The 26,181-nt window shown below is 31.9% G+C and overlaps 1 protein-coding gene across 1 annotated transcript; it reads right to left on the bottom strand.

The window, feature by feature from the left end:
- Nucleotides 1-498: 498 nt before the first annotated feature.
- Nucleotides 499-25,920, bottom strand: LOC131931302 (hepatocyte growth factor receptor). Its single transcript, XM_059288044.1, has 22 exons — nucleotides 25,844-25,920; nucleotides 15,239-16,364; nucleotides 14,748-14,960; nucleotides 14,519-14,641; nucleotides 13,506-13,688; nucleotides 12,815-12,957; nucleotides 11,938-12,076; nucleotides 11,701-11,846; nucleotides 11,285-11,503; nucleotides 10,788-10,887; nucleotides 10,480-10,597; nucleotides 10,063-10,157; nucleotides 9,345-9,497; nucleotides 8,126-8,304; nucleotides 7,459-7,544; nucleotides 7,055-7,192; nucleotides 6,657-6,740; nucleotides 6,131-6,315; nucleotides 4,709-4,818; nucleotides 3,961-4,123; nucleotides 3,311-3,447; nucleotides 499-2,737 (listed from the first exon to the last, which is right to left on the bottom strand). Exons 2-22 carry the CDS (start codon nucleotides 16,310-16,312, stop codon nucleotides 2,431-2,433), a joined length of 4,095 nt encoding a protein of 1,364 aa, XP_059144027.1. The 5' UTR covers nucleotides 16,313-16,364; nucleotides 25,844-25,920; the 3' UTR covers nucleotides 499-2,430.
- Nucleotides 25,921-26,181: the final 261 nt, after the last annotated feature.

Below are 26,181 nucleotides of genomic sequence, written 5' to 3'. Positions count from 1 at the left end.
TTACAAGACATGCATTAAACAAGGTAGGCAATTTTTAATTTATGAATGTGTACTGGACAAGGAGTAAAGAGAACAAAGTTAAAGTCAATGTATATTAAATAAATTAAGCCATGAATTAAGCAATATTTTATCAGTTCATATATACATAACATGGCTTTAACTATTCTGAACAATTTTGATGCATATTGTGTAAGGAGTTGAAATGTATTTTAAATATAATAAGGGATAGTTTTACTAGAAACTATAATTTGATTTACTTTTTAAAAAATAGTTCAAATCAATTTTAAGAATTGTTACATAAAGTAGTTTTATATTTTGATAAGAAATGTTAAGATAAAAATAATAGTATAATGCTCTAGAAAAAAAAGTAATTTCTGCAATTTCTGTACATTCAAAATATATCCATGAAATATGCAACCCATATTTGCTTTTAAGCATATGAAAAGTATCCTAAAATAACATTAATTACTACAAGTAATGAGGGATAGGTAAAAATAAATTAAATTATTAAAAAAATTCAATAACTGATTAAAGTCTTTATTTATTTTTATGATGTAATTTATGTTTTATCAGATAATTTGCAAGACCTTGAGGAACTTTTAAAGCAAACTGATAAGATATTCAGCTGAACATATTGTTAAAGACATATTTCAGCAGTTTTCTTCCTGAGTTAACCCATCAGGATATAATAAAATTGAAATCTGGATTGAACAATTCTCCATAATATCAAATATACTTACATGTGATTGACTTACAAAACATGATTTAAATGAGAGAAAAATAATTTAATATGTATAAACTGAATTAGCATTTTAGGGTTAAAAGTAAATGTAAACTTTAAAAAAAAAATTAAAAACATTTTGTTGCAAAATGCTGAAGAGTAATTCTGTATTAGCACATGGTATGTGAACATTTTTCAGTATAAAATTTTTGTATAAGGTTGTGGGTCTAAATAAATCTCTAACACATTGCCAATTAATATAATCATTTTCATCGAATAACACAAATAAAACGCTTATAAAGTTAGTGTATATTAAATATTTGTACCTACGTTTGTAGAAAAAAACTTTAATTTTCCTGTTTCACTTTACGAAATAAGAGTAAGTTAAGTAACATTGAAAATTTAAAAACTATCAACATGTTATTACATTTCTATAATTTTCATGTAGACTTATTTTAAGGCAGATTTTAAAAATGTAAAAACATGAATTTAAAAAATGAATTATTCAATAGAATACATTATGTACAAACTTTTTTTTTTTACAAATTTAAAGGCTGTTATTTAAAATGTTTTAAGTTTATTAAATTAAATACTAACAAAGTATGTACACCCTTTTTATAACTTCCCTTTGCATCAATTTTTAAAAACTTTTATACATTGCCCTCTGGTAAAAACAATTATCAGCACTTTTATTAAAATTTTATATAAATTTATTTCGGTTAAGGCAGTTAACACAATTTAATGAAATGTGTAGAATGCTGCAGATTAAAAAAAGATTTTCATATATTACACATAGGCACTGTCAAGTTAAAATATTAGCACTTGGTTGTAAAATGTTTTAAAATTTATTTAAAAATTGTGAAAACAAGTACAATATTGCTTTTATATGCTGGGACAATACTTTATTATAAGTTTATGTGATTTTGGGACAATATGAAAGATAAATAATAGAGAAAAAAACCAATTTATTCTTTGTAGTTAAACGTTTGCAACAAATCGAGTATATATTTATAATTATTTTTAATTGGATACAACTTTTGAAAATATATCTTTTTTAATTAAAAAAGTGACATTGTCATACTAACTAATGTAGTTGAAAATTTAAACATTTTGAGGCTTATGATATATGTGAAACATGACAAAAAAAAATAAAAAATTATATTGATATACAGGTGAAAGAAAATTCAAGGTTCTTTACTTGTGTATAGCTGAGTGATTATCACATGATACAAGAAGTGACTGTACATTAATTCGTTAACAGATATTGACTATCTTAGTTAAGTATTTTGTTTTCCTTTATTTCATGTTACTGTTCATAGCTTGTACAGCATACTGTAGTTTTTTTTTTAAAGCCTAAACATGGTCATACTATTTACAATGAATTAAAGATAGCTGAATAGGCCTATTTGAAATGCAAAAACTATTTGATAAAATTACAAATGAAAGTGTAATACTTGAAATTTTTCCCCAAAAAATAATATTTACATAAACTGAATCTGTAATACAACTCATTTAAAAAAAAATTACAAAGAAAATACTGTAAATACAATTATGTTGTAGTGAGGTAAATGGGACTTACATAAAAATAAAATATACTATTAAATATGCTAGCCTAACTTAAATGTTTTTACGAAATTTTTATATACAATATTTAAAAGTAGTCTGTGTACCAACTGAATACACTTTCATGTTTACACATGAGCAAGGGGTTAAACTTTTAATGACGTGTGCTCTGTTACTTGCTGATCATCAAAAACATCATCCTCTTCCTCAACTTTGTGATTGTTGTTTGAGGGGTCTTTCTTGGACCTGGCGTTCCCCATCCCATCCACAGCGTCCCTGTAGTGGTAATGGCTGCACTCTGCCACATTGACGTATGTGGATTCAATGTTGCGCTTCATCATGCCTGTCTTCATCTCAATCTGCTTCACCATGTCCGTGATGTCGTCCACCAGCTCGGCAAAGGTTGGTCTGTCAGAAGGGTTCTCGGCCCAGCAGTTTTGCATGATTTCATATCTGAGAAATTGTTATGTAAATATATATATTTGTAATATTTCTAGTTATTGCCCTTAAACAGGCAAAGATAATGAGTGAAAAATAAAATTAATGTACTATTCACTGCTAAATCAGAAAATTTTAAGCTTAAATTCAATAAACATTTAGAGAAGTCTAATGATCTAAGAGAATTTAATATTTTTCTATGGTATAAACAGAAGCATTGCTACATTTCCCTAATTTATCCAAGATTTTCAAGGTCGTAGTAGAAAATTTGAGGTAATGTTTTATTATTAGAAGAAATAAAAAAATTGAACAAACTTTTAGAAAATGTTATTCTTATCAAGTTCAAATTTTCTGTTGGTAAATTTTTCTCATTGAGGGAAAAATAGGATAAGGTCATAGGTCTAAATTTTAAAAAAAAATGTGCAGAAATACTGCTTGGCTTATCTAAAACCATTTAGATTATAAAGCAAAGGAAAGAATAATAACAGTTCACAATTTTTAGCTAAAACAAAAAGATTCACTTTGACATAGTATGCCAATCAAAATATCCAATAATAACTAAAATAACATTGAGTAGTCATTGCTTACAGCTGATCAGGGCAGTAGTTTGGATGAGGCATGCGTCTCCCAGCCTTTAGGTATCTGATGATATCCCAGTTGTCCACTTCAGGATAGGGCATGAGACCTCTGGTCATCAGTTCCCACAAGACAACACCATATGACCACTGTTCAATTGAAGTGTTAATACATACAATCAAATACTTCAAGTAAAGCATTCTAAAAATGTAAAAAAAAACATCAATTGATACATTGTCAAATAGATCGTCCCTGAGTCCATCCAACTCTGATGGGTACCTAACTCACATTAGGGAAATTAAAGGTGGCTGGGTATAGTGCTGACCACACGATCTCTTCATATGCCGAGGTCACAGAAACAAGTGAACTCTACTTCACTTGCCCTATAGACCGTCAAGTTTGAAAGGGAACTTTACTTTACTTTTACATTTAACAAAACTAAAAGAGCTTGAAAATCTCATATATATCAACATAACATAACTCTTAATGCTTAAATAAGAAGCATGATAAAGGATTGGTTTGAAAAAAATATGAGTAGATCCAGTAGGACATATACTTTAAAAGAAAATGACTCAAAAGAAACAGTCACAAACAACTGATCATAGGGTAATACTACATATTAAATAATTTTACAAATATAAATTAGCAGGTAATAACCTTACCACATCTGATTTTGGGCTGTATGTCCCCTTCTCCAAGCTTTCAATGGCCATCCATTTCACTGGAAGCTTAGCCTTCTTGTTAGCAGAGCTGTAATATTCTTTCTCATAGATGTCCCTGGCTAGACCAAAATCTGCCACCCGGACGTGGAACTCTTCATCCAACCTGAATGGAACATTTGCTTGTTTTTTTTTTAAATATTTAAAAAAAAATGTCTACATTTAACATTTATCTAGTTGCTAGACAAATGTAAAATGCATCGACTAGGGTCAGAAATTTTTAAAACTTATGACCTAAAGCTTAAGTCTAGTTTTTTGCTTATGATGTTATTATGTATGATTTAGAATTTTTTTTTTCGGTCGTTTGAAAACTGTATTTTAGCTAAATATTTTGGCATTCTTTTATTCAGTGTCTCTAATCAGGTGGACATAGATATATGCTAATTAAAAAAGACTAGTCAATAAATAAAGCAAAGTATGTTAATATATATATTATGATTAAGGTTATCTTTCCTCATTATTCGTGCAAAATGCATTATTATGATTATACTAAGCTTAACAGCTTTTAGAGAAAATCCGTTTCATACATTTGTAACATATTAAAATATGAGGAAGTATGCAGTTAACACAAGATGAGTAAATATTTTTTTGTTATTATTGTTATAATATTAAATAAAAAGTTATAAGACATAGATTTTAGCCCTCATTATAAAACCAATGCCAGTCTTATTTTTAATGTTAAAGAACTTACATGCAGTTTCTAGCTGCTAAATCCCTGTGTACAAACTTGAGACTGGACAGATAATCCATGCCTTTGGCTATGTCAATGCCAAACATAATTAAATCTTTTATAGTAGGTAGCTGAAATCAGAGCCACACAGTTTCACATGCTGGTTACATGCCAAAAATAAAAAAAAAAAAACTATTTTTTTATTAGATTTGTTTTTCTGTACCGACAAAGCAGAGATGGTTAATTTATGAAATAAATTGGTTAATCAATAAATAAATGAAGCTAATTTTTTAAAAAGGTTGGACAGATCAGCAAAGTTTTTAACTGCTACAATGTAAATATCAAGTCAAGATTGGGTTATCTAGTTAAGTTGCTAAACTGCTTTACTAGCTAGGGAATAGAAGGAGTATAACAGAAGAGTTTCTAGTCAAATTCCTAAAAAAATCTTAAATTAAAACAAAAAATAATAGGTAGGGTTAAATTAAGAGTGAATCAGACAGAAAGATTAAGACTAGTTTTTTTTTTTAATGCAAGTATTATGAATATATGAATACTACAAATTCAGCATCTAAATATTACTTTTTAAAAGATAAGTGTGTCACTGAAGTTGCCATTAGTAAATATGATGTTGACATTTTGGATGGCAACATGGTAGGTATATTACTGCAGATGCATAAATCACAACAAAAAAAGATGGGTATATAAAACTACAATGGATATTCTGCCACTATCCATTATGCCAGATCATCTTGGGAGTACAATGAGATAAGAGTTCCAATAAAATAAAGTTATTTATGGTTCATTAGAATAAAAATCTAAGGTTGTAAACCCTTTTGTTTATTTAAGATTCCTTTTTTTTTTTGGGTTTTTTCACCAGTACAATATTTTTATTTTCTTTTTCTAAGGTAACTGAACCAAAAAAACATGCCTTCAAAAAATAAAACTTAAACTAAACTGTTATAGAACATTAGGTTAGGATAATGTGTGACTACAATAATAGGGGATGAAAACAAAAAATAAAATTGTTTACAACAGAACTAAGGCTTAAACAGTCAAAGGAAGTGAGTCTTTTTTTTTTTAAAGCACTGAGTAGTACAATCATCAAATGATTCATTTCAACACTTAAGAATTAATCATTCGCTGATAGAAATATAAATTGTGTTTTTCTAGTGGGCTCATCAAGTCAAACCATAACATGAGTAATAAGGAAGTTTTAATTACATTTTCACTTTAAGTGATTTCATAAAATATAAAAGAAAACTTGTATTACCTCAAAAAGATTTTTGTGTTAGGAAGTAATAATTAAAATATATGTGCAAACAAGAGAAACTCATCTCCATTATAGTAGGAGTGAATTATAACTGATTATTTTTGTAACATGCTTGTGATGGGTACCACTTTTAAAAATTGTTGCTCCTATTTAAAAACCTGCTAACCACTTACATTTTTCTCATCTCGTATGTATGTAAGTAAATCTCCATGTTTCATAAAGGGCAGGACCACAAGAGGCATCTCATCCAGGTCTAGACAGACTCCAATCAGAGCCAACACATTCGGGTGGTTGAAGTCTTTCATCCTGAGGGCCTCCTGGAGGAAACCTTGCAGCTCTATATCTCTTGGGTTGTTGTCTGTAAACCACACCACAAGATAGGAAACACACGTTTTTTTAACATTTCAATAAAAATATAATAAAAAATCAATGGATTTGTTTTTATGACAGAAAAATACTACATTTGAGATAAAAATAAATTGAAAATATCTGTATTTAAAATAATAAGCTAAGTAATAATATGCTGGCTCTAAGTCCCAGCTGTATCCATAATACTGTTACCTAGAGACATTTTAAAGGCCATTTAGTTTACATGTTTTTAACAAAGGCAATAAATTCCTAAATATTTCTTCAACTTAAATAATTTATTTCATTAAAACAAAAGGCAACAAATTTTTCAACGGAACCTATATCCCATACCGTGTAAAGTTTTCACAGCAACTAGTATGTCTCCTTTCTGCTCAGGTAAGGTTAAAAATCCTCTTTTCACACATCCAAAATTGCCTATAAATAAAAGAAAAACTAAATAGTGTTGTAACAAATTCTATATAAATTATGTTAATTTTAAGAAAATATGTTACTCCAACTGAAGGACTTTTAGAAATACAACAGAAATTATAAAAAATTGTGTAACTGATGCACAAAAACATACTTTGAAAAAAATGTGACAATCTATAACATTTGTATAATTTATTCAAGCAATCCATAGAATGGAATTCTAATAAAATTTACCACCTTCACAGAAAAAACAAATTCTAAAAGTACATAATTTACTAGCTTTTGAGAGAAAAGAGTTCTACACAAGCTGACCAACGCACCTTTTCCTATTTCATCAGCCAGGACTAGACAATCCCTGTCCACTAGAAGATGTTCTGATTCAATTAACCTCAGGGTCTCTTCATCAATGTGGGCATGGGCTTCAGCTCCTACACTCACTGCACCACCATCACTGTACTCTGTGAGGTGACATGGACAAATGTGATATAGGATATGGTGACAGAAAAAAGTGACAAAAAAAACAACACATCTTTAAAAATATATAAAGCTATACACTTCAGTTTTCTGATAATTGAAATTAATTTAATTTGACAAAAACAGTATTTCTTAGATACTTGAAACCTAAAAATAAGGAGACTTATTTAAAGAAAATTTATCTGGCTTTTCTGTTGTTAACATTCAAATATAGCAAGTAGGATATTATATTTTATAAATGAAGACATACGATTATTTGTGTGAAAAGATTCCGCCCTCAATGGTGTATTCTCTTGAGTGAACTGGACTTGATTGTTGACTGTATACTTTGGTGGTCTAACAAAATATAGATGCATGTTGTTGAAGAGATATTAATATTGTTAAGGTTGTTACATGAAAATTTAGCAATGCTTTTTAGCTGGTTAAAAAACAAAATCTTTTTTAAAACCATTAATCAAATATAATTTTTTATAGTAAATTTTTTTATGCTACGTGACATGGTCAAGGGAATGAGCATTACACTTTTTTAGTTCAAATTCTTAATTAACTAAAGCTCTGAATGGCATCTAAATCTAGTCAAGGGACATAACTGTATCTGATTCTAGCCAGGGGACATAATGGGATCTGATTCTAGTCAGGGGACATAATGGTACCTGTTTCTAGTCAGGGGATGTAATCATGGCTGTGTAAGGTGTGAAATAATGTGTAATGCTGACCACTCAATCCTATCATAAAGATTTTAAAAATTCAGGAACTCTACTTCACCTGGTTAATGGATGATGTCAGGGAATTTTACTTTTTTTAAATCTATACTACCAACAGCCAACAAGTTGTGAATATCAAACACCTTAAACAAAGAGTTGCTTGCACCCTTCTCAAAGAAACACGAAAGAAAACAACCTAAATGCAATACGTACTTGAAGAATCCACACCGTTGGCGCCTCATGACTATAAGCAGTATAATGACAGCAATAAAAAGAAGATTGAGGATGATGATGAGTGCAATGATGCCACCTGAGATAGCAGTTGCCGCTGCTTGTAGATATTCAATGAGACCAATCTCTGTTGTGTTGAAGGCCAAGTTTCCTATTTTAATCTGTTTAAATTAAAGACAAACTTCAATGAGGTAAATCATACAATTCTGTATAATTTTAATATTTTTTTATATAAGTTAGGGTTAGCTAGTCACATAAAGTAAAGGTAAAGATTCTTCTTTAGACCTAGCGATCCATTGGGCAGATGAATTAGAGTTTCTTGTTTCTTGACCTCAGCATATGAAGAGATAATGTAGCTAGTCACATGGGTAGACATAAAATTGCTAACTTAAAAGTAATAAGTTCTCTTCCTGGGTTTGAGCCCGTAATATATCACTGTTGACTATGTCAAGTTCCTTATGTGAATCTGCTAAAGCAGGGGTCTCCAAACTACGGCCCGCAGGCCGGATGCGGCCCGCGAAGTCCTTTCATGCGGCCCGCGGAGATCTTTTTGTCCAAGGAAAAATCGTTTGTTGGTGATGGCTGAGGAACTTTGCCCAAAAAATCAAAGACATGCCTGGAAGAAACTGGCCCCCGAACTGAAATTTGATAGTTAATGCGACCCTCGGACTGAAAAGTCTGGAGACCCCTGTGCTAAAGTAGGCCTATAGCATTGTGCTGACCATATACGAGAGCTGCAGTAACTTAAAATAAAACTTGACTGAAGACTTAACTCCCACTTTGGGGTCAAAAATGAGACTCTATTAGGGGAATGTTGACCACATAATCTTGTGAAATGTCAAGGTCAAAAATAGAGAAAACTCTGCTCAATATGCCTTATGGTCAATGAAACTGGACTTAATTTAAGTATCCTATTAATTATCAGACAAGATAACTAGTTTATCTAGAGGGGATTTTAAAAAATGTGATTTTCATGATGCATAGACCAGCTTGAATGAATTTGATCAAGTCTGTTGCTTTTTTAGAGTAAAAAACAACAACAACGTGTAATACATTACTTAGCACATGAGGTAAATAATTGACAATAGAAGTTAGTGTTATACAAAGACAAAAGGCTTTTTGAATCTCACAACATAACAGGTAAAATGTGCCAACCCAGAATGACAAGCCTGTGCAGTAAAAATATTTAGAAAATCCCCACCTGGACTGCATACTTTGGTCCGCCATCAACTTTTAATCCAGACACATCTGGCTTGCATTTAAATTCACTTGCATCAATATATGTCACATTACACAATTTGCCTCCAATTGTCACAATTATGTCCCTTTTGTTGACTGACAGCAGGTCCTTGCCCTGAAATGAAAGTTTGAATTAAATGTTTTTAATTATATTTAAACACAAGAACAGATGACAGTATGTCTTGTTATGATTATAATGTAATAGTGTTGTTATTTTTTCATGAAATAGAAGAAAACATTAATATGAATATCAGTTTGGCATAGATTCCCTTAAAATTTTGAATAGAATACTCATTGATAGTGACAAGTTAGAGAGTTGATATGATGTTGAAAAAACATGCAGAGCTTTTTAGGAGATATAAGGGCAATGATTAACAAAGGATCAAATGACATATATATATATCCTGATAAAAGTAATAATTGCTGTATTTGAAATATGAAAAAAAAAAGACTAAATATTAAAAGGTAAAGTGGCTCAGATATACAATTTTAAAACCATTTAATAATTACACATTTAAAAAAAGTTAGAAATAGAATAGAAAAAAAGTACAACTCCAACTGCCTAACCTGTTACTTTGCTTGAAACAAGACAAGAAATTGCCTAAAACGCATTATACAATATTTGAAAAAAAGTATATAATTGCCAAAAACCAAATCTCAAACAAACAAAATGTTCTTACCAAAAAAATAATTTCTTTATCCACTTCACTTTGCATGACAGTTTTTTTGAATTTGAGAATAACTGGATCTGGATAATAATGTATGTCCGATATAACTGTCGAAAAGAAATAAGATGAAAAACATTAGAAAAATGAACACACGCACAATTTTATTTTGAGTTACAAGGGTGGCAAAAGAGATTTTATTGAAATTTAATGTAAAAAAAAAAAAAAACAACTTCAATAATTGAAAGCTTCATTTGTTTGCCAATAATTTGACAAATATTTGATTGTTCAAGCATCAAAAATAGGAAATGGGTACAAGAACATTCTTTTATGTCATTTTAGTGATAACATATAGTTATTACAGGTATTTACCTTTTATAGTGCAAGTTAAAAATAAAATAGTTTTGTACTTTGTTAAGTGAGTAAACTTACATGACTGCAACTCCACTTTATTTCCATCAAACAAAAAGTAGGCTTGAACATTTTCTGGTTTCGGAATATTTATCGAAGGGCAGATCATTGTAGTTCCACCACTATCAACCTTGCATGTCTGTGTTTAGATATAAGATAATGAAACTGTTCTCAAAACTTAAAAAAAACAACTAATGTTATTACTTTTACAAAAGAAGACTGGTTTTTTCATTTATTCAGAATAATTTTTTATTATATAAGTTTTACTGTCAAATGAGAAAAATCTGGATAGTTTCCTTGCCTTAACTACCAAAAGTTTAACAACTTACAGTGGTGGAATCAAATTCTTGATTATTAGAAGTTGCACCCATAACCGGTGCAACAGAAGCATCTAAGTTATTGCCAGTGACTGTTATTGGAATTCCTCCACTGAAATCATAAAAAAAATTTAAGAAAGCAGATACTTCTACTGTGGTTGAATTTAATATAAAAAAAAACTGAATAAAAACCAGTTTAATTAGCAAGTTTGAGGATAGTGCTTGGATATTATATAACTCATGGATTCCCAAATATATGGGTCACAACCCCCCTTTTTTGTTTTCTAGATGGGGTGGGGGGAGCATTAGCTTGTATACTAAACAAAACAAAATACTCTTTTTAAATTGTACAGGGTTCATGATTTGCTTGGATTTTATAAAAAAAATTTGGGATTTAAAAAAAATATATATAAGATATTTAATTGAGGCTTACTGATACAGAAACAAATCAATGATTAGTTTTAAGTTTAATTTTGAAGCAAGGGATGTGGAGAAAATAAAAAGGTTACCTCAGTATTGACTTTTTAGGGCTGATTGATGTTATTTGTGGATCAGGCATGTAGAAGAAATTAATGTCTTCTCCGTTACTCTGTGCAGTCAACTTTTCATTGTCAATATTCACTTGCAGTGAACCATATTCCTTAGCCCTGCTGGCATAGCGACGGCGTCTTTTACCAAGAGATTCTGACCACTTTCTGGTGGTGCAGTATAACTCATTTGGAGATGTTCTAAAAAAAAAAACAGGTACAGAATTTTAGGCAAACTTTATTTTAAAAATATATGTGCTTATAAATTATTTATAGTTTATATTAAGTAAATGGTATTGCGTTTTAAAATTGTAAAGAATTTTTTAAAAATGTAAAATAAAATTAGGAAAAATTAGTTATAATTAATTTTTTAAAAAGAACAATATAAAACTACAGACCTGTCTGTGTCAACAATGCAGGCAGGTTTATTGGCAATAGTCACATTGATACTTGAACCAATATCCAAATTCTGTCCAAAAATGGTTATTTTTGTACCTCCCCTCTGTGGACCTCTTTGTGGTGAAAAGGTAGAAACAGTGGGAACCTTTGATGAGGAATAATAACATTGAAATTAATATTAAAAAGCTCCATAGACATTTTTCTAAAAAGTTAAGCAGTTCTAATGTCTACAATACCTTATAAAAGAACAAATCATTAGAGTTATTCGTTCCATAGATATGAAATGGACGTTCTAGTGGGGTGGTCAAATCATGTACATAAATGTTAACAACATTGTAGAATTCAGTATCGGATGATCTAGTAATGCAGTACACCCTATAATGTTGAAGCAAAAATGTTATTACAATGGAGTATAAAACAAGTTACAATGTTATTAGCTAATATCAATTAGTATACCAACTCATAGAAATTAATTAGTAGGTATGTTATTATGTAAAATCAAAGTAAATTAGTTTCAGATTGAATATTGACAACATAGCATTTGATAACAATCTAGTACAGTTTATAAAAAAAAGTAAATTTCTGTTTAGAAAGGAATGGTCCACGGAGCAAGTGAAATAGAGTTCACCAGTTTCTGTGACCCCGGCATATGAAGGGACACTGTGGTCAGCTGTCTTTACTTTCCCAGGTAGGCTACACATCAGTGTAGGCTCAGGGACGTTCAAAGAACTTGAAACCGGATACAAACTTGATACTTTCGGGTCAGCATTCATATATTCTACCATTCAACCACACCACCCCATAGTACAAAGCTGTACTTTTATGTATCCAGACAAAAAGTGGAAAAGTTAATTTTTTGTTGCCGTACCATCAACACTTGTAGAGGAAATTTCTCAATAAACAAGCAAAGCAAAATAACAATAAATACCAACAATAATGTAAAGCTTCCTATTTTTCTACCAGTTTCTATACTTGCACAAGAAAACATAGAGGATCCAACAATGAAATAAAGCTTCCTATTTTTCTACCAGTTTATATACTTGAACAGGAAAACATAGAGGAACCAACAATGAAATAAACATCTGTATTTCTCTACCCAGTTTTTACACTTACACAGTAGAGTTTGACTCAATTGCATTGATGTCACACTCAAATTTTCCTATGGTAACTTTTTTTTCAGCTTTTTCATTCCCGAAAAGTTTACCGGTGATTGTTAATTTTGTTCCGCCCTTTGTTGGGCCAGATTTTGGGCTGATCTGTAACAAAAAAAAACAAGAGTACAGGAAGCAGAGAATGACAAATCTGGGAAAACAGAGCACAGGAAGTAGAAAAGATAACTCTGGAAAAATAGATTATAGAAAATAGAGAATGATATATCTGGAAATATAATGAATATTTTAAAAATCTAACTTGTAAACACATTGAGACAGAAACAACATAACAAATTTAAAACACAACAATGTGAAGAAATGATGAAATTTTGGTATCTTTCAGGCATATATTTAAAATCAGATTTTCTATTTCCGTAAACATATTTTTGACGGAGATGTGTATACTTGGTAAAACAAAAATTAATAGTAAAGCAAGAAAAGTTAAATTGCTTTTACTTAGCTAAGTCTAATGCATAAAAAATTTAATATTTTGGTATTTTTAATTTAAAAATTAATTTTTTATACTTCCTTGAAAAATAAGAAATGTTAAAAAGCAGAAAATAAGAATATTTGCCATAGTGATAATTTTGTATATAAAATCTTGTCAATACACCATAGACAGAGATATAAACAAAATGAGTTAGTGTACTTACAGAGTAAATGATTGGGGGGCATGACAAATTGTCAGTGGCTTTCCAAGACTCGCCTTTCTCGGCACACTCAGACTGGTTAGTGCAGGAGTCCCCACACCACCCACACCCCAGTGGATCCCTGCTGGTTATACAAGCCTCACAGTCTAAGTAAAGACCACATGAGGACGCAGGAAATTTCACTACCTAGAGAAGTTTGCAATCAAACATTGATTTGTTGCTGGGTCTTAAGCCTAAGGTTGTTTTTTTTTTAATTTACAATGTGATTTGTAATAAATGTATTCAAATATAAAACATTATTCGAACAAGTGAAACTCTTGCAGTGGTTTCAACAATTATTTCATGAGTAAGTTGAAGGAATAAAAAATGTGTAAGAAAAAATTGCTTAAGTTCCAAAAAGAATCACAATGAGATTAATTTGAATTTTTATGAAGCACTCAATAAGATTTCCTGTGCTTCAGAATGCAAGGTTCCATAAGGTGTCATCTATAAGGGACCTCACACTTTTTGACAATTTTTACCACTGCTCGACATCAACTAGTTCCCTCTGATCCGTCCCAATAACTTAAGTAATGCTTCACTGTTCACCCTCTATGTAAAGCAGGTTTAACTGTTATTAACGGTTTAAATATTAATTGAACTGGTTCTGGATTAGGTACATTGCTCAGTTTTTATTACAATTTACAAAAAGTCTTTTGAATTAAATTACAATGTGACCACTGAAATTCAGTATAAATTTTTTTTTTTAAATTGCAAAAAGTGTGACATCATGCCTTCTGTATTCCCCTCATAATAACAGTCTGAACACTTCCCCCACAAGATATGGACCAACCCTTAAAAACCAGTCTTAGAAATTTGTAATGAAATAAAATAGTTTACATTTTAAAATTATGAATAATTGCCTTTGGTTTTAAAATAAGTTCTTAGAAAATTGTGTTTTCAAACAGAAAAAAATCAAGCAACAAAAACAACTAAGCATCAAAATAACCAAATTTATAAAAAAAAATTTGACTTACTGAATCACCAGTTAGAATAAACATATTGTTGTTTTGTTCCGACTCTGCTTCTATGCTACTAATAGGATTTGGACCAAGGTTGACTTTTAGAAATTCTTTATATTGGGTGTCATATTTTCTGATCTGTAGTATAATACATATTTTCAATACAATCAATACAGCTTTGACAGGAATAACAGTGAATAACAGGAACAAAACTTTAAAAAAGAAGAATAACAGAATACAGCACCTTTCTAATAGTTCCATTAGTATCTCCAACCAGGAACACCATCTTAGTTGTGTCTGCCGCAACATAGTAAGGTTTTATGGATGTCACTATTGTGGGCAGTTTGATTATAGGAGGTGTACTCTTGGTGGGAGTGCTTGCCCTTACTCCAAGATTGCTTTTATATGAAGGATTACAATTTTGATGAGTTGCAGCCAACAGTTTCTGGTAACTCTCCTTGATGAAAATGAGCATTTAAAATTATTAATCCACTATTTCTTTACTTATTTTTAAGAATGATGTAATAAACATGATGCTTACAAACATCCATATTAGAGATCAGCTGTCAGTATTATCAAATGTACTTACTAAACATTTTAATTATGTCCATCTTAAAATAGAGAGAGGGTTACAAAATCAGGAGACTAAATTTCCAAAAATAAAAAAAAAAAATAAGATAGAAAACTTTAAAAATTGTTGATAAAATGATAAAAAACTAAATGTGATCCACTTACAGAATCTTGAACACACACGTCTTCAACGGCCTTGGGCCATTCTAGTTGAGAACCTTTGGAACTACCATAACAATAAAGTAAGCCTTGCCTGAAGCCATTGTTAATCTTTGCTATAGGGAATTCACATACTGCGGACCCTTTGCTGAAATCAATGTCATCACGGTTGGATGGCTGAAGTCGGACAGTTGAAATGTACAAGGTGTTTTCAAAAAACACTGCATCAGTAGCTTTGTTAAATTCTAAATCACCCTCAAGACAGGAGAGTTCCAATTCAACATAAGACTCTAGTTTAATGTCCAACTGAGAACAAATTCGTCCAATTCTAACACGGACCTCATTTTCATATTTCAAACTCTTCTGTTGGTTCATCACAAAATATATAAAACCTTCAAATTTAAATGTGTATATAAAAGACATATAATAATTATTTTTTATAGTCCGATTGATATCTAACCCTGAGATTTGATGCAAAACTGGGTCGTATAATGCATAATTTAACACTGGGTCAGCATTTGCAGATTCTAGCTTTCTTATAGAGACAGCAAAGGGTGAATTGTTAAAGTCCCTACCATCATACTCATGAAAAACAAAAATTAAGTCTAAAGTGCTACTCTCATCTTTTGTTGTCAGGACAACTTTTGAAGATTTTTTACTGCCAACATACGGACCAGTGTTTTCTCCACCTACATCCCGAAACACCAACATGTTTTTAAGTGAATGCAGACTGCAAGAACCATTTCTAGATGTCCCACAGACCAGCAGCAAATCTTTCCTTTCATTGTACTGGACAATTTTTATATCATTGAAACAGCCGGCTTCGTTTTCACAATTCTCTGTTGGACTCTTGTCCACTTCTGATATTTTTTCCAGGTCTGAGCTCAGTTGAAATAGGGCGTTTCTTCCTCCCACGTAAACTGAATTGCTTTTTACCAACAGAGTTTGGAGGGGAGAATTTGTGGGACTGGCTGTGAACCTCTTCATCTCCACAGCTAGACTGCAAGCCAAATAGAAAAGACAGAGGATGGCAGTCTGTGACAGTATAAAATGAGACATGTTCTCAATGTGACTCATCATTTACTGATTTATCTTCTCTGTGCCTGTTTCCTGTTTTCTCTTAGCTTTGCATCTGTAAATAAGAATGGAGATTAGCGATTATAATTTTTTAACAATTAATGACTGCTGAAGTAACCAAAGTTACATTTTAGTTGTAAAAAAAGTTTTAAGTTAAAATATAAATGAGTATCATAAAAACACTAGCCATCGGTACCCGTTTCACGTGAATTATAGGCCTGTATATTATAAAATGTTGTACTTGTTTGAGAAAAATAATTTATGAAATAGTTATTGGTCAAAACGCAATGTGCTTTACAACACGCTGAATGATATTAGTGACAAAGCAAAGAAAAACTAATTAGCTAAAAATCCTACACATTTAACATAACACAGGCACACACTGATTTAGTGTTTCTTCCAGACTTTTTTCTACATTCGAATACGCCTTTATTTTTTATTTTTCTTCTTTAAATAAAATTGTGGTTATACATTTAAAACATCTACCATATTATTTTCAACAAAAGTCCGTATCAAGTTCTCCATATATCGCTGAAGATTCTGATGTGATATCCGGTGAAAATATTTTGCGAATAGAGAGAGAGAGAGAGAGAGAGAGAGAAGTGCGCACATGGTCTTTTATATATTAGGATAAGTCCATTGCAATTGGGAAGTCTATTCATTAGTTCAAAATCAGTAGTAATTTTTAAAAAGGTAAGACAAATACCTACAGAATTTTGATAAAAGTTTATGGTTTACAAAATACAAATATTGCATGCTTATCCTGACAGATGATCACAGGCTCACAGAATTACTGTTAAATACCAAGTTGCCATCAAAGAAAAATTTAAATCCAATATTCTTTTAAAAAAGGGAAAAAGCTGTTTTTATAGTAGGATTACAAACCAGTTTAATTATAAACCGTGGACTAGTTATTGAAAACATGTTGCATATGTACATCATAATTAATGCAAATATAAGGTCACATATTGTTTACACAGAAGGCAAATGCTTAGATTATTAGAGGCTTAAGGTATAGAATAAAGCAATCCAATATAGTAAAGAGAAAGTGTGTGTATGTGGTTCACTACCAGCATTTATTATGAAGTACTTATTTAAACAAATTGACACTTGCAAAAAATTTTAAACTAATTTAACCAGAAAGAAACTAAGACAAAATATAAACTTTTTATAGGCTACACAATAAACTGCATTAAAAAATACAAACATGTTTATAAAGAGTTAAAATGTATGTATACAAAACATTAAAAAAAATTAGTCTTTGAATAATTTACTAACTTCAATGACAAGAGAAATAAAGTTTCATTGAAAAAAAAAAACCTTCTTTAATTCAACTACTGTTGAAATTAAAAATATATCACATATGTTTAAATGGTTAAAAAACCCATCAAACTAACCACAGTCTGATGCCATAAATAAATAAAAGTAAAATAACTCAAAATGATCTTTACCTTATAAAAAAAAACTAAAATTTAAAAAAAAACCACGCTTTCAAATTGTAGCTACACAAGCTGACATTGGTTAGAAAATGAGCAATGTGATTCAGACCACAATACATTAAACCCACTTGAAACTGAAGTAGAGCGACATACTTAATGACTTGATGATCTTACTCTTTGGGTTCATAAATATGTTTCATTTAACACTACCAGGATCAGCAATGCTGGGGCTATTACAAATAATTAGTCACCCAGCTATAGTAATTAGCTGGCTCTCCATTCTCCTCTTAATAGCGACAATTAGCAGCACCAGGCCAGACCAGCTTAGTGCTAGATTTTTATAAAGGAAAGTTGAACTACAACAAAAGCTTTTAGTTTTCTACAGCAACCATATTTAAATTATGCCATTTTTTTTTGCAATGTATTAAATGATTTTAAAATAACTCTTTTAAAAAAAAAAAAAAAAAAAAGAAATAGATCTTTATGAAAAATAAATAAACTATAAAAAGTTAGGAGTTCCTGAAATTTTTTGATAGACACAATTATGACATACAGGAAGACATGACTAGTTTTATTTTAATAGGACATTAGGACTCCACCTATACTTGAAAAACAAGGTTAAAAATGTATTGCTTATACTTAGTTTAACAAAAAATGTAAGTATGTTAAATAATCTAAATTTTGTCCACACTGCATCATACTATGTTTATAGGGTTAGTCTGGGACAGGGTAGTAACTTTGTGACAATAACACTGGGTTACATTTTTACATGACTAAGATGAGAAGATGAATTGTGTTCTTTTACCAAGGGGTCGTCCATAAATGACGTCACACTCGTAGGGGGAGGGTCCGTAATTTTGTGACGGTGTGATGGGGGGGGGGGGGGGAGTTCAGATGGTGTGACGTCACTTTTTTGCATTATAAAAAAGCAATGTTAGAAAACGAGTTTTAGCCGTTATTTTGCGTTTTAGAAAACAGTATTAATAAATTGTAATAGGAATTGATCAAAATACTCTATGTTGACAGAGTTCTGACAGCAATTTTGAGGGGGGGGGTTGTAAAATGTGAAATCATTTTAGGGGGGGGGGGGGGTCTGGCTTTTTGTGACGATGTGTGACGGAGGGGAGGTAAAAATCGTCTAAAAAAGCGTGACGTCATTTATGGATGACCCCCAAGCCAAAAAATCTTATGCCTTGCAATGACTTGTTCTTTTTTAAAATAACTCAAAAATATTTATAATTCTGAAAAAGGATGTGATGGGTTTTAAAGGATGCATTTTTAAAATGTTGGCCTTTTATGTATGTTAGCAAGGTCAGGCCTTTGTGTAATATTTTCTTTGTAGTGTTAATTCGCCATAGCTAAATCAACCACATGTATAGTAGTGTAGTGGTGACATCTTAGCTTAGCGTGTCTTTTCTAAGGGGATGTCCATAAATCACGGTTCATTCCTGAGGGATGGACTATGTTGTGAGATAATCATGTTACTTTCTTGGGGGTATGGACTAATGTGACAATGTGCGATATGGGAGAGAATGGAATGAAGAGAGGCCTAATTAATACTTTTTTTTACAACCATTACTGGTCAAGATGCTCACACAAACCACCACAAAATGAGAGTTGCAACTAGATTATGAGTCCCATTAACTCTAAAGCTAATTGTTGGAAGATTGAATACAAAGTCACCACTCCTTCATGACTGATGCCAGTTAAGTGGATATTTTTTGGCCATGGCAGGAATATTCTTCCAACCTGGTTATTGCACCAAGCTTCACAGGGATTGTCTTTCATTTATGGTGAGAGCTCTATAGAGCTTGGCTTTATGACCATTTAAATTTAGTTGGGAAGTGATTGAACATAATTTTTCCCAACACTGATCATGCTTGTCCCCACACCGAACCTAGATAGTCTTAGTTTGTTGGGGGTCGTTCACCTAGTGACTCCCAGAAGTAATTGAAAGTGTTATTTTTTGGGAAAACTAGCATTTAGGCAGCTCTACTGGCAAAAAGGCGAATTAGTTTTTTTCCAGATCAACTACTCAACTCTCAGCCATCTTAAGAGGTCAGAGCTTTGAGTTTTATGACCCTAGCCTTAAATTCTTGTGGGCTAAAAAAAGTAAAATCTTACATAAAAAAAAGCGGAAAAATTTGCAGGTAATTAAAGGTCTTTCTAAACACTTTGCATGCATTAAGTGAAAGATTGCTGGTGATGATGGTGCCATAGCACGTGAAATGATCAACAGCATTCAGTTGATTACTGGTTATAGTAAAGTTAGGTGAAACTGCTCCTAGAAACATGTTTGTCTTCTTCATACTGATTGTTAGACCAAATTCATGGCAGAGCTTGCTGAAGAGGATCAAATGGGATTGGAATTTCATTTCAGTTTGAGTTACAGAGAGGAAAACATGGTTGAGTGGTTGAGTGCTAGCTCAAAGTCTCGAGTTCCGATCTCGGTCTGGACTCAAGACTGCAGAACTTCCCTGAGTCCACTTAGCTCTGATGAGTACCTGACTGAGGGAAAATGAAGGCAGCAGGGCATAGTGATGACCACACCATCTTGAGGTCATATACTGAAGTCAAGAAACATATGAGCTCTACTTCATCCTCCCTATAAAATGCTGGGTTTGCAAGTGTCAGCAAAAAGTAGGTCTTTGTTTTTTTTTATATGCACACCTGATTCTTAGCTATCAGCCTAGATAGTTTGGAATTGCTACTGAAGGTAAAACTGTTTTGTTAAATCTTTGTTTAACATTTGTGCTGAGATAAAAGAGAGTTGGGAAGAGTACACAGCTGTGTTTTACACCTGTATACACTTGCTGTCTCCCCATCATTACAAAACAGTGTCATTCATGTCATCAGAAAATGATTTAATCTCTGTTGCCAATGTCAAATGCCTTGGTCAGTTCAATGAGTACAAAGAAAAAAGCCTTCTGCTACTCTCTACACGTTAAAGGGATTCAACTACCATCTTCAATGTGGGAGTGATTTTTAAAGCTGTCAGATATTGCTTTGAGTGATATTTCCTTAGCTGCAGAGTTATATGCCAGTGTTCGAGTGTAAAGGTGAAGACAGTAATCATTTGCTCAGTCGTGCTAATATATGCAACTTTATTTTGTTTTCTGGAATATGATAGGACCCCACTATTCCATGGCAAAGAGACATTCCATTGGTCCTAATATTTAAAAACTCTTCTACCTTGTCTAGAAAATAGATTTATGCAGACCAGCATGCCATAAAAAAGTAGGCTGTTAGTACTAGTCAGTAAGCCTACTACTACCGTACTAACACTGACTAACAGTAACTAACCTTTTGCATAATATGGGCCTAAATAATATTAAATAAAAAATAGTTGTGTTAAAAAATAATTTTAAATGTGTAGGGCAGCAGGCTCTATCTGATATTTTGGCGTCGTATAAGTGCTTTGCTGTTAGGTTAGCCCAGAGGCCTTATAAAAATATATAAATTGGAATGATTTCGCGGAGTAAACTGCAAACCGCCTCCCCTTGGCCCTATGCTAGGCGAAGCAAATATGTATGTGCATGCACAAGCATTCTTTGTGTGCATATAGCTAAGGTGAATGGGAAAAAAGTCACAGGAAAAGAGTCACAGTTTTTGCTAGAAAAAAAAGTCACAAATGATAATTTTTTTTGGGAAAAGTCACAAAAAAAAGAAGTCAAAATAATGTTTTAATAAATATTTAGATTTTAATTGTTGGAGAATTGTAAAATTTTGGGTCTTTATTGATGTGGGTTGTTGTTTTTTTTTAGCATTTTTATAAACGATAAAAGCATCATGGTTTATAACACTGATAAGTAAAAATACTGTAACCTAATTTACACCGCAACCACAACTTTTGAAATGAATTTAGTTAAATACGCTCTAGTAATGTTAATTATAAACGAATTTTAGGTACATCATTGTGTTTTGCATGTCTGTTTTTTGCCATTCCTTGGTCGGCTTCTCCTTAGTCGGCCTTGTCCGTCCATATTGTGTGTTGTTGATGTTATGCGTCAATGACAGCCTTTGTACCGTTTCGGGTTTCTGCTTTGATCCTTTCCTTTGTTATGTAATGAGTGTGATAAATGTGGGCAGTACAGGTGGTTGACCTATTGTTGCAATGAGTTGAGGGCATCAAGTCACATTAACTATGACTTAATGCCCTTCCAGGCTTATTTACAGTTAGTATTTAACAAATACATTGAGAAGGAGAAGGTTGGAACAATTTATTATATTCTATTAAATATTATGTTTAAAGGAATTAAAACGTAAATACTTCACACTAAATATTTACATGTTATAAATTTCAATATACGCATACAACCTACGCACATTTCATTATATTTAATTAATCTAAGTTGATTTGCACTTTCTGAATATTTAATACATAAAAGTATTATCAAATTCCATGCAAATATATATTTGTGACTTTTTTTCCTGTGACTTTTTTCCTGTGACTTTTTTTCCTGTGACTTTTTTTCTGTTTTTTACTTTCTCGTATAGAGAAAGTCTTGTAATCGTGCAAAAAAAAAAAAATTGAGATTTTTACAAATCTCGACGTTTTACACCTCACTGATATGGAAAAACATAATTTTGCAATCTTGTCCGTATGTCTGTGTGTGTGTCTTTCTGTGTGTAAACACGATAACTTGAGTACCGTTACAGCTAGGTTGATGAAATTTCATATATAAGTATTTTATCAAAATCGTACAACCGTATCAACTTTTGAGCGATTTCCGATAACCGGAAGTGGTACTTTTTCTACTTTGAATTTTTTGAAAGCCTATAACTTGAGTACTATTCCAGATAGATAAATGAAATTTCACATGTAAGTAAAAGATCTAATTCTCTGCCTTCTGTCAAATTTTGAGTAATTTCCGTTGACCGGAAGAACTAATTTACGCTATTTTCGATGTAAATTTATAAAGTACTAATAATATTGCGCACTATTATGCACATTTTGTTTTGGCGTTCGCTTGGTGCGCAATTCTTTTTTCTATGAGATTCTATTCTATTTTTAAAAGTTAAAGTAATTAAAAATCATGTCTATATTTCAAGTTATATAAGAATATTTGAGAAAGTTTAGGGGAGATCACTCCCGGTTTATTTTTTTCCTGTGTTTTTTTTTCCTGTGACTTTTTTTCCTACAATCACTGCATATGACATTCAATTTTTCAACATTGTGGTCGAAGCTGTTACGCATCAGTCAGCTTGATTTCGTGGCATGGATTCCATTCCTGTTTTTTTTTTTTTCATATTTGTCTTAGTAACTAAAAGCTGTTATGGAACTTTTGAAGGGTTACAGGTTTAGGCTTTAGGGATACCATTGATTAAATGGTTAACATTAAGAAGTCATAAGCGTTTCTTTCAGACCGGGGGTGGGGGCACTTGAATATTTTGGGAGGGGGGGAGTTGGATGTCATCTCTCCCCCCTCCCCCCCCCCCCCCCCCCCCCCCAAAGAGATGTCCAAAAGAAACTCTGGTTATGAAAGATTAGGGTTTGGCATTAGGGTAAATATTAATATACCCAATGAAAAGAGGTAATTGGTTTTCCCATTACACATGCATAGATTGTGGCTAGATCTGGTTTTAAGTTGGAACAGTTTAAAATATTAAAGTATATAGGCCTAGTAATAAAACAATCACCTGATTCTGCCTAATTTTAATAGTAAATAAATACAAAGCTAGTGGCTGAATTAAAATTTTTATTTAGAATTTGTTGGCCTATGTTTAAAAAAAAAAGGTAAAATTATAAAATTTAAACACCTAGGTCTACCTTATTAAAATTAATTTAAAATTTTAGTTTTTAGTTAGGGGGTCATCCATAAATGACGTCACGCTTTTTTGATGATTTTTACCTCCCCATTCCCTCCGTCACACATCGTCACAAAAAGCCAGACCCCCCCCCCCCCCTAAAATGACTTCACACCTCAGCCTACTACCCCCCTCAAAATTGCAGTTGAATTTTTCTTGTCTGGACTCTCTCAAAATAGAGTATTTTAATCAATTCCTATTACAATTTATTACTTTTAACATTACTTTTTGTTAATGCAAAAATGTGAGTCCCACCATCTGAACTCCCCCCCTCCCCCTCATCACACACCGTCACAAAATTACGGACCCCCCCCCCCCATCCCCCCTACGAGTGTGACATAATTTATGGACGACCCCTAGCCTAGGCCTAGTTACTTAGATCTAGTAGTAGTTACTTACTCATACTCTTATTTTGTTACTGTTACTAGACTAGTAACTTACTAGTTATACTTACTTTTATAGGTATATTATAAGATCTAGTGGTAATCTATCGTTTTGGGTACGTAAAATCGCCCGCGATTTGTAATGTGAAAAACAGGTGACTCCTTAAATTTTAATAATTATTTCACATTTTGAGGAGGATTTATGTTTTAAAAAATTCAAAAATGTTTCCTTGATTCATTTATGTACCTGTTTTTAAACAATTGAATTAAAACTTTTCCGTAATAAATGAAGACTAGCGATGTTTCCAACAGATGCAACCATGCTCATTTACTATAGCAGCCATCTTGTCTAAGTTTTATTTTTATAAGCTTTTAGCGCCAGATTCAGGGGGAAGCCACTCTAGGGGAGACTGCTCTAACTTCGACCGGGTTCTAACTTCGACCGATTTCTTAGTATGGTCAGAAAAAAAAATTATTAAAAATTTAATAATTGCCATTGGACAAAATAAATTATATATTTAGTAACATATTTGAATTGTGGGGGATTTTCTTTTTTTAAGGTCATGTCTATTTTTAACCGTTTCTGCGCTTCTGATCGGCAAATATAAGGCACAACTCGTCAGTGAATTTTATCACGTGAAAATCACGAATTGAGATTTTGCTGTCTTAGGAGTGTCGTGCTTCACAATGCTCAAATTACAATTAATTCATACAATAAAATTTTAAAAATTAAAAAAGCGTTTGTAAAAAAGGCAGTCCTATATGCGTGTATTTTTATTTTTTAAATTTAAACAAAAATGTAAAAAATAAATTTGAAAAACAAATCGGTCGAAGTTAAAACCACTTGAAATTGGCATAGTTCTAACTTCGACCGACTGAAAAACTTGACCCTAAAACATAACCTTGCATGTACTATCACGTTTATCTATAGTTTTATTAAATAATTTAATCAGCTGAGCATTTCTTTTTCATTATACTTAAATATAACTGAAAACAACACAAGATGACATAATTATTGAAGGACCTAACGATCTATGTCCCCATCCTGCCCTTTCTGTCCCATCTCCAGCTGGTTTAAATATCATTATTGCGTCTCTATTTTCTACAAATTAAATATCATTTGTACCATAACATAGATCTGCATATTGTTTATTATAATGCCCTAATCTATTTACAATTTTAAGCCTTTTCCCATATGAATAAAACAATAATGTATATATAGGCTTATAGCGGTCGAAGTTAGAGCAAGCCGCTGGTCGAAGTTAGAGCAACCCGGTCGAAGTTAAAACCAAACAGAACGAAGTGGGGTCAGTGTCTAGCCTTGCATATAGCATTTATATTCTCCCTTGTGATTGGTTAACTATTTATACTGAACCAATCAGCAAATGATAACGTTTTTAATAGTGAAAAAATGAAACCGCTATGTTGATTAGCTTACGAGTTATAACGAAGAGAAGCGAACCTACTGACCGGACGAAAACGAATCGGTCGAAGTTTGAGCAGTCTCCCCTATTTTACAAATGGCTGCTGTTTATATAGCAAATCTTGCTCTCAGACACTGCTGTTTAAAGTTAATTTCTGGCCTATATCGATATAACTAGCCATTGATTTAGGTTTATTATTCATTTATCTATAATATTTGACACAAAAGTATGACAATATACTTCTATTAAAGCCTTGACAATGAGGTAACGTTTTCGTACATAAATAGCCGCGGGCGATTTTACGTACCCAAAACGATAGATTACCGATCTAGTTAGTAGTTAGCCTATTAATTATGATATTGATATGATTATAAAATCAATTAAATAACACTAAGCAATTAAGTAGGCCCTAAGTCCTAAACAAACAGTGCAAATTGCTATTATCCAAATAAATACACAGTAATCTAGATCTGGGTCTACCTTAAAAGTTATGAGTTCAATTCGAAAATAGTCAAATCTTCCTTGAAATTTATAGAGGAAATTCGATCAGGAAGTACTTCTTAGACGTATAAAATTCGCTTACAATACACTTAAATGGATGTTTGGTCAGGGATAACCCGTTTTAGCCATGGCTCGTGCTAAAAATAGAAAATGTCACCCCTAAATTAACTTTAAGCGTTTCTCAGCAAGTAGATCTAGGTAATTTTTTTTTTTTAGTTTTTTATTAACGAACATCGTAAACCCGAGAGTTTTAGAGAAAGTATTACATCGTGCACAAAAATTAAATGAGACTGAGATTTCCTGCTCCTCACCCTCCC

The sequence above is a fragment of the Physella acuta genome, unplaced genomic scaffold (assembly GCF_028476545.2).
Source record: "Physella acuta isolate Inbredline_101_S28 unplaced genomic scaffold, ASM2847654v3 ptg001940l, whole genome shotgun sequence".
Lineage (NCBI taxonomy): Eukaryota > Metazoa > Mollusca > Gastropoda > Physidae > Physella > Physella acuta.
Note: the sequence above shows the minus strand (reverse complement) of the source record. Positions and strands in the feature narration are given on the sequence as shown.